The sequence below is a fragment of the Carassius carassius genome, chromosome 1 (genome assembly GCF_963082965.1).
Source record: "Carassius carassius chromosome 1, fCarCar2.1, whole genome shotgun sequence".
NCBI classification, from domain to species: domain Eukaryota; kingdom Metazoa; phylum Chordata; class Actinopteri; order Cypriniformes; family Cyprinidae; genus Carassius; species Carassius carassius.
Window position 1 is genome coordinate 18,893,268 of NC_081755.1, and position 16,761 is coordinate 18,910,028.

Here is a 16,761-nt window from a genome sequence, read left to right on the forward strand (position 1 = left end):
GGGAACAGACAGTTAATAAGGTGACAGACACCGTGGGAAAGGAGGACATCTAGTGGAAACCCAGGGACACAACCCAGACACTGTGACAGATGATCAATGGACTTTCCTGCAGGACAGTCATCCCAAAGTACACATCCAAATATACTTCTGCTTGGTTCAGGGATCAATCATAGAATGTACTTAAGTGACCTGTACAATCTCCAGGATTTAATTCTCATTGAAAATATCTGGTTGAATTTAAAGAAATCTCTGGCAATGTGAAAACCAAAGATTATCAGTGATCTGGAAGCTTTTTCAGGTGAGGAATGGGCCAAGACTGCAGTAGAGAGGTCACAGAAGCTTCTAAACACTTACAGGCAGTGTTTATTGGCGATTTTAAACAATAAAAGATTCTGTGCAAATTTTGACTTTTGGGGGGTTGAATAATTTTAAACATGAATGTTTAGAGCCAATTTTGAAATTCATCACGATTCAACAATGTTCCATTCTCAGAATCACTCAAAAGTGTATTAACAAACTTACTACAATACTTACAATAATTTACTGATGCCTTTGTTGAATTGTTTTCATAAAATTTTATTTCTCCACAGCAAAATGTCTTGCAGGTAAGAGGGGTTGAATAATTTTGATTGTAACTGTATATATACTGAAATTAATAATGAATTAACTGGCTTGAGATTCCTGTTAACAGATTTTCTGACGATTTTGATTATTTCAAATGTTGCTAGCATGATTTAATACGTTGATAGCATTATTTTAGAAGGATATAGCCCTTTGCTATGTTTTAATGCGTTTCTAGCATAAAACATCGCTAGCTAAACATCGCTTGTTGCATGATTTGACATATTACTAACATGTTTTAACATGTTGCTAGCATGTGTTAACACAATGCTAACATGTTTCTAGCAACTGCTAACTTGTTGCTAGATAGCCAACAGTGTAGGTTTAATGTAGGTTTGGTCAATAAAATTTAAAAACAGGACTTAGAGAACAAGCATAAAATTATATTAAACTTTATATTAAACATTAAATTAAACTTTTGGATCCAACTGTAGAGAGCAGGTAAATTTGTAGTAGGCTAATAAAAGAAAAAAATAGAACAGTTTTCCAAAATATTTTCCTCATAAACTTGCTTGACAGGGCGTCTGTAATTATTAAAATCACAAAATTAATCAATGTGAAACACAAACCTCAGTATGTTGAGTTGACAGTTCGGACTCTTCAGTCCAGCAGCGAGCAGTTTCCCTCCTGAATCCTGCAGATGATTGTTACTCAAGTCCAGCTCTCTCAGGTGTGAAAGGTTTGAACTCAAAGCTGACGTCAGAGCAGCACAACCTTTCTCTTTTACCAAACAGCCAGATAATCTACAACAACAATAATGTAAATGTGTTTAATTAGTTTTATTTTTATTGATTGACAGCATATTATATATATATATATATATATATATATATACATATATATATATATATATATATATATTGCTGAATGCTGATGTGTATGTTATGATATGAAGGAATTAACTCTGCTCTGAACAATTCACTGAAAGAAGTTTACTTTGATAATACATGAACTGGCTTGAGATTTCTGTTAACTGTGTGGTTTTCTGAAGATTCTGGTGATATCAAATGTGGCTAGCATTATTTAATATGTTGATAGCATGCTCCTAGAATGATATAGCCTTTTGCTATGTTTTAATGTCTTTCTAGCATAACACATCGCTAGCGTGTTGTTGCATGATTTAACATACAGTAGGTTGACGACCAAAATGGGTATTACCGCCGCGTGTGCCGCCATTAATTGCAAGTCAGACGTGTGTTAAAATCATTTGCGAAACTACCGCCAGGTGGCGCAAAGGGACGGATTGCAAAATAAATATAATTGTAAAATGAGATAAAAGGAGGAAGTAAAACAACAATAACATTATGATATAACATTGTAACATCGTTAAAAAACATTAAAAAAAAATTACAGTGAGTTCATTTCAAGACCTTTACACAAAGGATCATGTATATATTGTTGAATGCTGATGTGTATGTTATGATATGAAGGAATTAACTCTGCTCCTAACAATTTACTGAAAGAAGTTTACTTTGATAATACATGAACTGGCTTGAGATTTCTATTAACTGTGTGGTTTTCTGAAGATTCTGGTGATATCAAATGTTGCTAGCATTATTTAATATGTTGGTAGCATGCTCCTAGAATGATATAGCCTTTTGCTATGTTTTAATGTCTTTCTAGCATAACACATCGCTAGCGTGTTGTTGCATGATTTAACATACAGTAGGTTGACGACCAAAATGGGTATTACCGCCGCGTGTGCTGCCATTAATTGCAAGTCAGACGTGTGTTAAAATCATTTGCGAAACTACTGCCAGGTGGTGCAAAGGGACGGATTGCAAAATAAATATAATTGTAAAATGAGATAAAAGGAGGAAGTAAAACAACAATAACATTATGATATAACATTGTAACATCGTTAAAAAACATTAAAAAAATTACAGTGAGTTAATTTCAAGACCTTTACACAAAGGATCATATGCATGCTATTGTTATTAAACAGTAATTAAATATAAGGCCTATATATATATATATATATATATATATATATATATATATATATATATATACATACAGTACAGACCAAAAGTTTGGACACACCTTCTCATTCAAAGAGTTTTCTTTATTTTCATGACTATGAAAATTGTAGATTCACACTGAAGGCATCAAAACTATGAATTAACACATGTGGAATTATATATGGAATTATATACATAACAAAAAAGTGTGAAACAACTGAAAATATGTCATATTCTAGGTTCTTCAAAGTAGCCACCTTTTGCTTTGATTACTGCTTTGCACACTCTTGGCATTCTCTTGATGAGCTTCAAGAGGTAGTCACCTGAAATGGTCTTCCAACAGCCTTGAAGGAGTTCCCCGAGAGATGCTTAGTACTTGGCCCTTTTGCCTTCTGTCTGCGGTCCAGCTCACCCCTAAACCATCTCGATCGGGTTCAGGTCCGGTGACTGTGGAGGCCAGGTCATCTGGCGCAGCACCCCATCACTCTCCTTCTTGGTCAAATAGCCCTTGATGCCTTCAGTATGACTCTTAGTATGACTCTCAGTATTTTCATAGTCATGAAAATAAAGAAAACTCTTTGAATGAGAAGGTGTGTCCAAACTTTTGGTCTGTACTGTATATATATACAACCCGAATTCCGGAAAAGTTGGGACGTTTTTTAAATTTTAATAAAATGAAAACTAAAGGAATTTCAAATCACATGAGCCAATATTTTATTCACAATAGAACATAGATAACGTAGCAAATGTTTAAACTGAGAAATTTTACACTTTTATCCACTTAATTAGCTCATTTAAAATTTAATGCCTGCTACAGGTCTCAAAAAAGTTGGCACAGGGGCAACAAATGGCTAAAAAAGCAAGCAGTTTTGAAAAGATTCAGCTGGGAGAACATCTAGTGATAAATTAAGTTAATTGATATCAGGTCTGTAACATGATTAGCTATAAAAGCTTTGTCTTAGAGAAGCAGAGTCTCTCAGAAGTAAAGATGGGCAGAGGCTCTCCAATCTGTGAAAGACTGCGTAAAAAAATTGTGGAAAACTTTAAAAACAATGTTCCTCAACGTCAAATTGCAAAGGCTTTGCAAATCTCATCATTTACAGTGCATAACATCATCAAAAGATTCAGAGAAACTGGAGAAATCTCTGTGCGTAAGGGAAAAGGCCGGAGACCTTTATTGGATGCCCGTGGTCTTTGGGCTCTCAGACGACACTGCATCACTCATCGGCATGATTGTGTCAATGACATTACTAAATGGGCCCAGGAATACTTTCAGAAACCACTGTCGGTAAACACAATCCGCCGTGCCATCAGCAGATGCCAACTAAAGCTCTATCATGCAAAAAGGAAGCCATATGTGAACATGGTCCAGAAGCGCCGTCGTGTCCTGTGGGCCAAGGCTCATTTAAAATGGACTATTTCAAAGTGGAATAGTGTTTTATGGTCAGACGAGTCCAAATTTGACATTCTTGTTGGAAATCACGGACGCCGTGTCCTCCGGGCTAAAGAGGAGGGAGACCTTCCAGCATGTTATCAGCGTTCAGTTCAAAAGCCAGCATCTCTGATGGTATGGGGGTGCATAAGTGCATACGGTATGAGCAGCTTGCATGTTTTGGAAGGCTCTGTGAATGCTGAAAGGTATATAAAGGTTTTAGAGCAACATATGCTTCCCTCCAAACAACGTCTATTTCAGGGAAGGCCTTGTTTATTTCAGCAGGACAATGCAAAACCACATACTGCAGCTATAGCAACAGCATGGCTTCGTCGTAGAAGAGTCCGGGTGCTAACCTGGCCTGCCTGCAGTCCAGATCTTTCACCTATAGAGAACATTTGGCGCATCATTAAACGAAAAATACGTCAAAGACGACCACGAACTCTTCAGCAGCTGGAAATCTATATAAGGCAAGAATGGGACCAAATTCCAACAGCAAAACTCCAGCAACTCATAGCCTCAATGCCCAGACATCTTCAAACTGTTTTGAAAAGAAAAGGAGATGCTACACCATGGTAAACATGCCCCGTCCCAACTATTTTGAGACCTGTAGCAGAAATCAAAATTGAAATGAGCTCATTTTGTGCATAAAATTGTAAACTTTCTCAGTTTAAACATTTGCTATGTTATCTATGTTCTATTGTGAATAAAATATTGGCTCATGTGATTTGAAAGTCTTTTAGTTTTCATTTTATTAAAATTTAAAAAACGTCCCAACTTTTCCGGAATTCGGGTTGTATATACACGGATAAAAAGCCAAATGTTTTCATTTCATTTTGGTTCATTCTTCGTTAAAAAAAAATCTTCAGGTTCCATATGCAGAGCAAAATGAGAACGATCCAGCATTTAGCAATAATTATTATTAACTCTGTTATTATTCTTGATTTTTCAAACTGCTAACACTTTGCATCTTTGAATTATGCCTTATGTGTGAACAAAAATTGAGTATTTTCTGTTTCAGCTGTTTGATCGCGCTGGTGCCTTGGGCACATATTCATTGGAAACAGCAGCCTAGCCATTCGGCGCGAGCAGCGGTCCACTTTGGCAATTGCTCATTATGATTTTTTTCCGTCGATACTGAAACACGAGTGAACCACAAAGTCTACTTTACCTCATGAACAATAGTTGAAATTTCACGAATATGGAAACGTTTGGATTTCTCCCGAGTGAGAGAATGAGAGAACCCAACCCTACCAAATGTTTCGCTTTAAATTATTAATATTATTATTATTTTTGTTTATAGCTAAGCCTATATTATTATATACTGCAATTATATTTATCCATTAGAATTATATATTTTTAATCCTTGTTTTGTTCTGATAAATTTGTTAAATTTAAAAGGATTTGTTGTAAAGTGAAGGGAACTAAAAATATCCTGTTGGTACATTATAACATTATTAGGCCAGCTGTTATTATTTCTAAATGTAATAAAATGCAACTTATACATGACTATTTTTTTCCTCTCACAAACTTAATTTATTTTCTAGCGTGTTTAAAAAAAGAAAAAAAAAACATGCAGCAACCAAATATAGCCGATTAATCCGTTAAAATTTGTTACTGTGGGTTAACAGTTTAACAGTAATTCTAATTATTATATACTTAGGAACAGAGTCTGGACGTAATCTAGGCTATCCAGGGTTTTTTCCACATTATTTTGCATTCTCTTTGGCACAGATCGGCCTCGACATTGCTCAGCTGTGGACAATTTAAAAAATGTTTGATATAAAAGTTTCCTGTCCATTTTATACAGGAATTGTTCATTAAAAAATAAAAATCAACTATATTGTTAGTTCTAATTATATTGTTAACACAAGTTCATTTAGGCTATTTAACATGCAAAAAATAAATAAAAGGTTTATTTCTATGAATTAGTAATATGTTATCATGTTTATGCTTGTATAAAATATGTGTTTATTCTTTAAGAAAATAAGTGAAAAAATAAGGGGCGATCCAATTATTTGTTTAGCTTCACCTATTTATGTAGGTGAATTTGACCATCATAGAATTGTGACTTTAAAGGTTAGTGATTTAGGAGATGAAAATACTGTGAAATTACAAATGGCATTGGATTTTAAAGCATAACAACTGAAGGTCTATTAAACATTAGCCAATAAAGCATTTTTTTTTAAACAATGGAACTTAAAGTTGTGAACTAAAATATTATTTCAACCATATAGCCTGTGAATAAAAAAAAAACATGCAGCAACCAAATATAGCCGATTAATCCGTTAAAATTTGTTACTGTGGGTTAACAGTTTAACAGTAATTCTAATTATTATATACTTAGGAACAGAGTCTGGACGTAATCTAGGCTATCCAGGGTTTTTTCCACATTATTTTGCATTCTCTTTGGCACAGATCGGCCTCGACATTGCTCAGCTGTGGACAATTTAAAAAATGTTTGATATAAAAGTTTCCTGTCCATTTTATACAGGAATTGTTCATTAAAAAATAAAAATCAACTATATTGTTAGTTCTAATTATATTGTTAACACAAGTTCATTTAGGCTATTTAACATGCAAAAAATAAATAAAAGGTTTATTTCTATGAATTAGTAATATGTTATCATGTTTATGCTTGTATAAAATATGTGTTTATTCTTTAAGAAAATAAGTGAAAAAATAAGGGGCGATCCAATTATTTGTTTAGCTTCACCTATTTATGTAGGTGAATTTGACCATCATAGAATTGTGACTTTAAAGGTTAGTGATTTAGGAGATGAAAATACTGTGAAATTACAAATGGCATTGGATTTTAAAGCATAACAACTGAAGGTCTATTAAACATTAGCCAATAAAGCATTTTTTTTTAAACAATGGAACTTAAAGTTGTGAACTAAAATATTATTTCAACCATATAGCCTGTGAATAAAAAAAATGCTAACTTTTCAATGAAAGAACAGATAGAGTGTATCTTGTTTCTGGTGTTTGGATTTGTACTTCAATATAATGAGCTCCAAGTTTAAGAATAGCCCTAGACTAGGTTTCTCTCTCTCTCTCTCTCTCTCTCTCTCTCTATTTAACAACATTAACTTACAATGAAATACGTCTTCCTTCAGGCAGACTGAATGTTTTCCTGCCTTGCTAAATGTTGGTCCCATGATCAATAAATTGTATTCACCTCAATCTGATTTTGTAAAGTCAAACCACAGACGGTGAAGCTGGGTCAGTAAGCAGAGTCCCGTGCGTTGTGAGGCGGGAGCAGCTGACGGAGGATTCCGCTTGGTCTTAAAGCCTTCCGCAAACGCTACGTTCACAAATAACAATTTCGTAAAATAATGATTAATTATCAATTGATAATTTGTTATTATTACTATTATTAATATTAATATGGGTCGCGAGAAAATAATGAATAAAAAGAGTAGGGCTCCTGAGTGCAGGCATGTTTCAGCCCAGTAACATGACAACACACCGTTCCTCAGAGCAAAATAAATAGACAGAATTCAGTTCAGCTGGAGGGGGTTGAGTTTTTTGGGGGAAGTTCTGTATAGCTTGTGAGGGTCGAGATAAAGGTGTGAATCTCTTGTTCTTTCATATAGACAGTGTCTTGTGAGGGTTTCATACTTGCTGAGCAGGTTTAGATAGGACTGTACTGGTTATACACTCTAAAAAAATGGTCTGCCCCCACATAAGATTTTTCTAGTTCTAGTCGTTCATTTGTCATTATTTAACTAATCAGAGGTTTATATTAAATTTAAATAATCAAGTCTTAATATCTAATTTCGATACTAATGCTCGGCTCGGAAGCGAAAAGCTGGTATACATTGCACCTGCTGTCTTCTTATATTCACGCTGTCATCAGTGGCAGCTGGATGCAATAATTGCATGCCAATGTGCATTGGCTCGTTTAGTTTACACTCGAAGTAGATTGGTCTATCGAAGTGATATCCCATTTTGCATCGGTCTCCGACGTGGCGTCGACAGTGACCGACTGAAAGGGAACTATAAAAATACAAAGGAACTGCTTTAAACCTGACAGCGTAAAGACATCCGTCAGAATATACATCGATGAAAAATTAGGGAACAAACAAGATTACTACTCGAACTGTCTCTTTTCTGCATGTTCTAAGGGAATCTAATGGGCACCATAGATGAGCACCTCCTTCAGTTTTTTTTTGGAGCGCATAACGTTATATTTGATATCGCTGACACAAGCTTGTTTCAGATGATTTTTTACAGTCTACAGTTCAGATGAAGTTCTGAAGTTAACTTTACAAACTCTTTACAAACTTTCAGTTTTCTGAAGTAACATTAGTCATTCATGTGCCTCACCAGAACCCAGTGTAATGCTGCGTGGATATCTGTTTTTTTACAGTTTATGGTGAATATATGGTCATAAGTTAATTGCGAACGTTCAAAACTATATATTTAAGAATAATAGTAATAATAGCATAGCTATATCTTGTATAAATAGTCATACAATAACGTTTGACACAAATGTGTTAAATTTCCTTTTATTTTGTTATAAATCTGTGTTGTGTCATTTAAAAGCATCGCCTGGATGGTAAAGTTTGTCTTTGGTATTAAAAACAAACTTGTCATTCATGTGCCTCACCAGAACCCAGTGTAATGCTGCGTGGATATCTGTTGTTATACAGTCTATGGTGAATATATGGTCATAAGTAAATTGCGAACGTTCAAAACTATATATTTAAGAAAAACAGTAATAATAGCATAGCTATATCTTGTATAAATAGTCATACAATAACGTTTGACACAAATGTGTTAAATTTCCTTTTATTTTGTTATAATTCTGTGTTGTGTCATTTAAAAGCATCGTCTGGATGGTAAAGTTTGTCTTTGGTATTTAAAACAAACTTGTCAATACATTTGACTTTCTCTGTAAAGATTTATGTATATATTTATGTCAATTATGTCAAACAGGGCTGTAACATAACCAATTAAAAAACGCACGCCAGGTCTTCAACGGACACGAGTGGAGCGATCCAACAAAATAACCCAGTGATGCTGTCTACACTGGACACGATCCCCATCAGTGAACAGATGCCTTGTTCTATTTATGAAGAAAAACTGACACTACGTTCAGATGATTTGACACTGTAGTGTGTTGTCATCAAGTTTAGACAGACTTAAGCACAGTGGGGCACGCAGACAGAGACTGCTCTATTTACAAATAAGTTATATAAGAAAAAAAAAAAAAACTAAACCAGGAGCATAACGAGATGGAAATACGGACGAGAAAATATATTTACACTTGCTCTGTACTATGTCCATGACACTGACTCACTGCGGAGCTGACAGTTTTAATCTGAACAGCTCTTTAACACTGAGTGGATGGTTAGATGCATGATGGGCTAGTATTAACAAAAAAAATTATAATAAAATAAAACAAAAGGTCTTTCCAGCATTAAGGTAATAACATTATTGTTTTTTTAATCGTCTTGTCTCAGTTATAAATTTGACTGGTAAATGAATGATAAAGAAATATATTAAAACTTGTTTTGAAAAATTTCTTTGTCATTTGAATATTGATTTTAAACTCGATATAAATCATAAATTGGATTTTGTCAAAGAATCTGGGATTTTTTTAGGCCATATGCTAACGCCCAGCCCTATAAGCAAGTAAAGAAGGCTCCCTTTAAACTCACTTAAGTTATCAATTAATGAAGCTCGTTTTTCCCATTGTGTGTATTTTGTTGATTATAATGAGAGAACTTGAGTTAATTAAATTTTTTCGTTTCTAGTTTTAGGCTAATTAGGTATAAATAATGGGAACAAAATTATACAATGCTTCACATTTTACTAAACATGAAACAATTTCTTAATCAGTGTACAGACAAATGTCTTTTTCCCAAGAAGTTATCTGTCAAAATAAAGGACAGGTAACGAATAACAAAAATGCATGTTGTTTTATTAAAGGAATTTTAAAATATAAGTTAAAATATAGGCGTAATATATGAAAAAAATTGACATTTTGCATATTAATCCATGTAGCCTACCCCCCCTAAAATAGGCTACCACTTTTAATGCTCCGATGCAAAGTAAACCACCATTTCTTTTGAATAATATAACACATAATTCATGTAATATAAATAATACTGCACACCTTTTAAATGTGTAAAATCTAGAGATCACTAGATATTTTCTTAGAGAAAATATAAGCACAGGCTCAGGCACAGGCTTGACATTTATCCTGCTTGAATTCGTTCTAAGAAATGCACATAACTTCATAAGTACCAAACTTTCATCTGTGAATATTAAATATTAAATATATGGCAGTGCGTTATGGCAGTAGGCATCATGGCAGGATGTACAATCTCACCCCTGGCCTTTACTATGGCCATAGAGGTTCTCATGAGGGCCTCAAGATGGGTAGTGGGAGGGGAGCGAACTAAGAACGGGATCCGCCTTCCACCTATCCGAGCATATATGGATGATATGACCACCCTGACCACTACCGCAGCATGTACCAGACGACTACTCCGTAAACTACAGGAGACCATCAAGTGGGCCTGGATGAAAATTAACCCTCTGGAGTCTAAGGGTATTTTTGGGGCCTGGAGAAGTTTTGTCATGCCCTGACATTTGTGCTTTTTTCAGTTTCTTATAAATATCTAAATGGGTAAAGTCTAATCTCACTGTAATCAGCACAAACTGGGCTATAATAATATAAGAAATGCATGTATGTACATGATTGTGTTTTTGAGAAAAAAAATATTATGCGTGGTTAGTGAAAAACTAAAAATGTTAAAACACTTCAATAAGGCAAAAAAACACATAAAGAACAATGGTTCCCGGGATTTTTGAGAACTGGAGCTTGTAGCCTAGAATTTTTCTTTCTAAATGATGTGAAAATCATCTTGTTTACTCACTCACAGAGAACAATATATTGATTTAAATTTTCTAAGACACTTTTTGTTGGTAAAAGTCATATGCGAGTAGGCGTCAACTACCATGAATATCATTGTGATTTACACCTGAGAAGACAAAGGCCTGCATAATGAGCTGCATAATGAGCCATTCAGTCATCTGTGCCACTGAGAGGAAGGAGTTACAAGAAAGAATGCAAGAACAAAATAAATCTATATAATTTTATGTTTGTAGTTTATTTAGAATATATTTAATTATCCCACAACATAATTTAATATCCACTTGGGGGTGCAGTTAAACAGTTTATTAGAAACAATCAAAGCTGACTTTCAAACAAATTGTTTGGCATCCTTACTCCAGTCACACAATCCTTCAGAATCCTTTTAACAATCTTATTTTCTACAAAAAAAACATTTATTGTTATTATTATTATCATTATTATTAATGTTGAAAAGAGCTGAGAATATTTTTCTGGGTTTTTAGGGGGAATAAATTGAAAGAAAAGCATGTTTTTACATTTGTGACAGTTATCTATTTGTTACATTTATATTATTTACATCAAGCTTTTGAATGGTATAGTATTGTATATTGTTATTGAAACTTCATAATGTTTCACTTGATTACTATACATTTAGTCAGGAATTATAGTTTGGAAAAAGTATTTGGAAAAAGTCTAACTAGTAAAATGTTTACACGTTATGTGAAAACTAGTACAAGTATATAAATAAATAAAAAGAGACTTACTCATGTTTATGATCTCTGCTGAATAAAGTGCTGCATTCTTTTTTTCTGAGGAAATCCATTTCTCAAATCCTCAACCACATGACATCTTTTTGGGGTGAATTATGTCTTATTCCTCTCATCGCGAAGCAAACAGTAAAATAAACACTTGAAGAACAGGCTCGCTGCTTTTTCTTCTGTTATGGGCGTATTCAAGCCGCGCGCTTCAGTTTGAATCTGAATAGCGCGTTCAGCGCGGGGGCGTGGTCACATTAGATATAATGAAGGGAGACTTGAAAAACAGACATCGCGTTGTTTTCATATGGATTACTTTATCACAGAATATCTGTTTTCGGCGGCACTTGTTTAGTTTAAAAATAGACATGTCAAGCTTTCTATAGATATCTCCCCCATGTATTTTCATTGAGTATTCGCGGAGTTACAGTTCATTTTAATGACTTGTTTGTAAATGAAGATAAGCGCAGACAAAGGCTGCAGACAGCACACCTTGTTTGTTATCTTTATTTTATAAGTGCACAAAGTTTTGTTGTTATTATGTCTGTATCCAAAAAAAAGTAGACCCTTTACAGATTCGATTGATGTATTGCTCTTATCTGTACGATTAAAACTGAAAGTGTAATTTAAGGTCTTTTCGGGGTTATCAGGAGAAAATGACTCAAAACGCGTATCCGCGTTAATCGACTCGAAAGGGTTAAACCGAACAAGTCACGAAGCATCTCAATAGTTAAGGGACAGCTTAAAGATGTGACGTTCTGCATTGGTGATGACCCAATACCAACAGTGTCTGAGCAACCTGTCAAAAGCCTGGGTAGATGGTACAACGCAAGCCTAGGGGATAAAGACCAAGTGCAAGTAAGAAAAGACATTACAGACAGTCTGGAAGACATCAATAACACCCTACTGCCAGGGAAGCTCAAGCTCTGGTGCCTTCAGTTTGGACTTCTCCCTCGGGTAATGTTTACAGCTCCTGATAACAATAGTGGAGAAGATGGAGCGAACCATGACTTCATATGTGAAGAAATGGCTCGGTGTCCCACGCTGCCTGACTAACATCAGTCTCTACGGTAAAGGGGTCCTTGAACTGCCTATCACAAGTCTCACCAAAGAGTACAAGTGCTCTAAGGTAAGACTCCAGATGACTTTAAAGGATTCCAGAGACAAGACCATCAGCAATGCCGTTCCACCCCTGTTAACTGGACGGAAATGGACATCATCTGATGCGGTGCAACAAGCTACGTCAGCTCTGAAACACAGGGACATAGTGGGGCACATCCAGTTGGGAAGAGGAGGCCTCGGTCAAATAAGCCAACTTGGACTAAGGCCTCAACATCAGAGAGGAGGAAAATGGTGGTCGAGGAGGCACGTCATCAGGAGGAGGCGGAAAGAAGTGCAAAAGCTGTCTCTCTTGCCAAGCAGGGACAATGGTCGAGGTGGCAAGGCCTGGAGAGGAGAAAGCTTAGCTGGAGGGAGCTCTGGGAAATGGAGGCAAGTAACATCAGCTTCATCATCAGAGCCACGTATGATGTGCTCCCATCTCCAAAAAACCTCAACCAGTGGTATGGTGTGGACCCAACCTGTGCCCTCTGTCCAACTCACGCGACTCTTAAGCACATCTTGGTCGGTTGTAAAACCAGCCTCACACAAGGTCGTTATACCTGGAGACATAACCAGGTTCTTAAGAGTTTGGCAGAATCTATGAGAGCCAGCGGAACACCATCAACTCCTTGCCCCTGAGAGCAACCAATTGCGTAACGGCCCCAACCTTCATCCGAGAGGGACAGAAAAAGTCCAATCATTCCCCTATTAAATCAAAAACTGGACAGCTTTCTATAGCTTGGGATTGGAAGATGCTGGTCGATGTAGGCAAGCAATTGATTTTTCTACCTGAGATTGCAGCTACTACACTTAGGCCAGATATGGTTCTTTTGTCCCCTTCATCGAAATCTGTTTATATCACTGAGCTTACAGTCCCATGGGAGAGCTCAACGAGTGAGGCATATGAACGCAAGAAGCTGTGCTACATAGAACTGGCAGCAGATGCTCAACAACAAGGATGGATAGCAAAAGTCTATCCGGTTGAAGTGGGATGCAGAGGTTTTGTGGCTTCATCTTCCATCAAACTGCTGAAAGACCTTGGCATCCATGGACAGGCACTGCGACAGACAATTAGATCGATCTCCGAAGCGGCCAAAAGAAGCAGCCAGTGGATATGGATTAAAAGAAAGGACCCTTGTTGGACTCAAAGAGTATCTATATGACCTAATAAATCACCTAACCCACTTGAGAATCCAGAGCACAATCATCCATGAGAAGCGCGAACAGGGTAAAAAGTCAGTTTGACTCAGAGAAGAGGACGTTTCCAGCCTTGAATAGTCCCATGGGTTGAGTAAACAACTAGGAAACTTTCATAATTGGGCATGGGACACAAGCTCAGGTTTGATCACCCTGTAGCTGGCCACCTTTGATGAGGGTGTCTAGTGTTGAAAGGCTGAAACACCACCTGATTTAAAGGTACACTACTGACGATGTGTCCCGAAATTTGCATCTTTCCTAATACTGAAGTATAGCTCCCACTCTCAACATCAAGGCAATCTCATGTGCATACCATCTATTGGCACAACGGACAGGTTACCATCTTGTCCTGTGTTTATGATATTGAATATATGAAATATTTTAACTATAGTGTTTTTCTTTCATTTTCCATGACTGAAGGCGTCAAATGTAACACATCAGTGAGGCAAAACTGACGGCTATTTACGAAAATGTGCTTTGATGCGCTTGTTTGATAACTTGTGGTTAAAGCGCCACTCAGCGGTCAAAAGCTGCAAATGCACTTTACAGACGCCATGTCAGCCGTACGTGTGGCAGTAGAACCAGCATTTTGGATGGCCACCTACTGTAGGTTGGCATGTGGTAGGGAAAAAAAGTTTACACACAATAGCCTAAGCCACGTTGAAACGCTCCTGTTATTTTTTTATTATTATTTTTTATATATTTATAGGCTACATTGTGAACATAACATTTCAAAAATAATGAATTATTTTGGCATGGAGTGAAGGTGGAGCGGTGTTTCTGGTATCACTGAGCGCGGAGCTGATCGATTCTCTGAGTGCGGAGGAGAAGTTGTAGCTGCTCCGCTCTGCTCACAGACTCTGATGCCGAGTGAGAGATGTTTCACCCGATGAAATCAAGACGACCGCGGCAGCAAAGCAGAGCATATCCGCCAATAAAAGCCTGAAGCAGTGTTAGTCGTTGCTCTGATTGCCAAACTTTACTTTTGTAGGTCGCATGGCAGTAAATAATAAGATGGTATGACCATACAGTCAAAACAGATATTTAATAAAAACATTAAAAACAAGCAGGGCTATAACGTAACCCATTAAAAAACGCATGCCAGGTCTACACCGGACACGAGTGGCATTGATTCGACAGAAGAAAATAGAGCCCAGTGATGTTGTCTACACTGGACACGATCCCCATCAGTGAACTGATGCCTTGTTCTATTTATGAAGAAAAACTGACACTGCGTTCAGATGATTTGACACTGTAGTGCAGGGGTCATCAACTATGATGGGTTCAACCAAGATGGCGGCGCGTCCACACGCAGCAGCTTCTCTCTGTCCAGACAAAACGGTGTTTTCGTGTTTCTTGTCTTGTGAGTCGCAGTGTTTTTGTACGTTGTCGTGGCGTCTACCTGTCTGTAAGCACAAATACAGTTGCGAGTTTCTGCTTGATGTCGGCAGAACCGCATTTTTACAGTTAAACTCCGCGCACGTGGAACAGTTGCGGGATCTCGGTCTGCTACGGAGGCCTTCACCATCACCGACCCCCACTACTGCATCTCGCCCACAGCAGAGGCGCCACAAGCGGCGTGAGAGGAAGCAGAAAAGGGGTAAGCGCGGAGATATCCAGGCTAGGCTAACGGCTAACCCACACAAGCCATCTATCCCCACCATCGTACTGGCCAACGTACGCTCGTTGGACAATAAACTTGACTACATTCGATTACTACGCTCAACTCAGAGGACTGTAAGTGACTGTTGTGTTTTTGTGTTCACGGAAACATGGCTCAGCAACAGCGTTCCAGACTGCCCTATTCAGCTCAAACAGCTGACGTGCTATCGAGCGGACAGAGCTCTCCTTTTTTTTTTTCTCCCGCGGCGGCCGGCTTTGTGTTTAGATCAATGACGCGTGGTGCCGCGATACTGTTGTGATCTGCAAACACTGCTCACCCCTGGTGTAGTTTATGATTATTAAGTGCTGGCCGTTCTATCTGCCGAGGGAATATACTGCTATACTGCTCATTTCGGTGTACATTCCCCAACAGGAACGACGCACTAAATGAACTGTACCAGCACATCAGTGAGCAGCAGACAGCACACCCCGATGCTTTTCTCATCATAGCTGGGGATTTCAACCATGCTGACCTAAAGCGTGCGTTTCCAAAAATACACCAGCACATCAACTTTCCAACACGAGGTAATAACATTTTGGACTGGCTCTTCAGGCTGTTGTTTCCACATGTTTCAAAACTACCACCATCATTTCAGTTCCGAAGAAGCCATCTCCATCCTGCTTCAATGACTACTGTCCTGTTGCACTTACCCCCATCCTCATGAAGTGCTTTGAACGGCTAGTCATGCACCACATCAAGTCTGCCCTCCCCCCCTCCCTGGACCCCTTCCAGTTTGCATATCGGTCAACCGATGATGCCATCGCCACTACCTTCCACTCAGCACTCACACATCTGGACAAAAAGGACTCATATGTCAAAATGCTGTTCATAGACTTCAGTTCAGCATTCAAGACAATCATCTCTCAACAGCTCATTTACAAACTGATTCAGCTGGGGCTCAACACTTCGCTGTGCAACTGGCTGTTGGACTTTCTGACTGGAAGACCTCAGGCATTACAGGTCGGCAGCAACACATCCAGCACCATCACACTGAACACTGGGCCCCCCAAGGATGTGTGCTTAGCCCCCTCCTCTTCACTCTGCTGACCCATGACTGCACACCATCATACAACTCCAACCTCTTTATTAAGTTTGCAGATGACACGACTGTGGTGGGTCTCATTAGCAACAAAGATGAGACAAACTACAGGAGCGAGGTG

The 16,761-nt window shown here is 37.6% G+C and overlaps 1 protein-coding gene across 11 annotated transcripts in view; it reads right to left on the bottom strand.

The window, feature by feature from the left end:
- Positions 1 to 16,761, bottom strand: part of LOC132140709 (NACHT, LRR and PYD domains-containing protein 12-like) — a 538,723-nt gene that overhangs the window by 34,922 nt on the left and 487,040 nt on the right. For 9 of the 11 annotated variants that reach the window (XM_059549627.1, XM_059549677.1, XM_059549669.1 and 6 more), the window contains one exon: positions 1,191 to 1,364. The exons of the other annotated variants lie outside the window; for them this stretch is intronic. In XM_059549627.1, the coding sequence (XP_059405610.1) occupies positions 1,191 to 1,364 (174 nt within the window). The remainder of the gene's footprint in view (positions 1 to 1,190; positions 1,365 to 16,761) is intronic. 11 annotated transcript variants of the gene reach the window in all.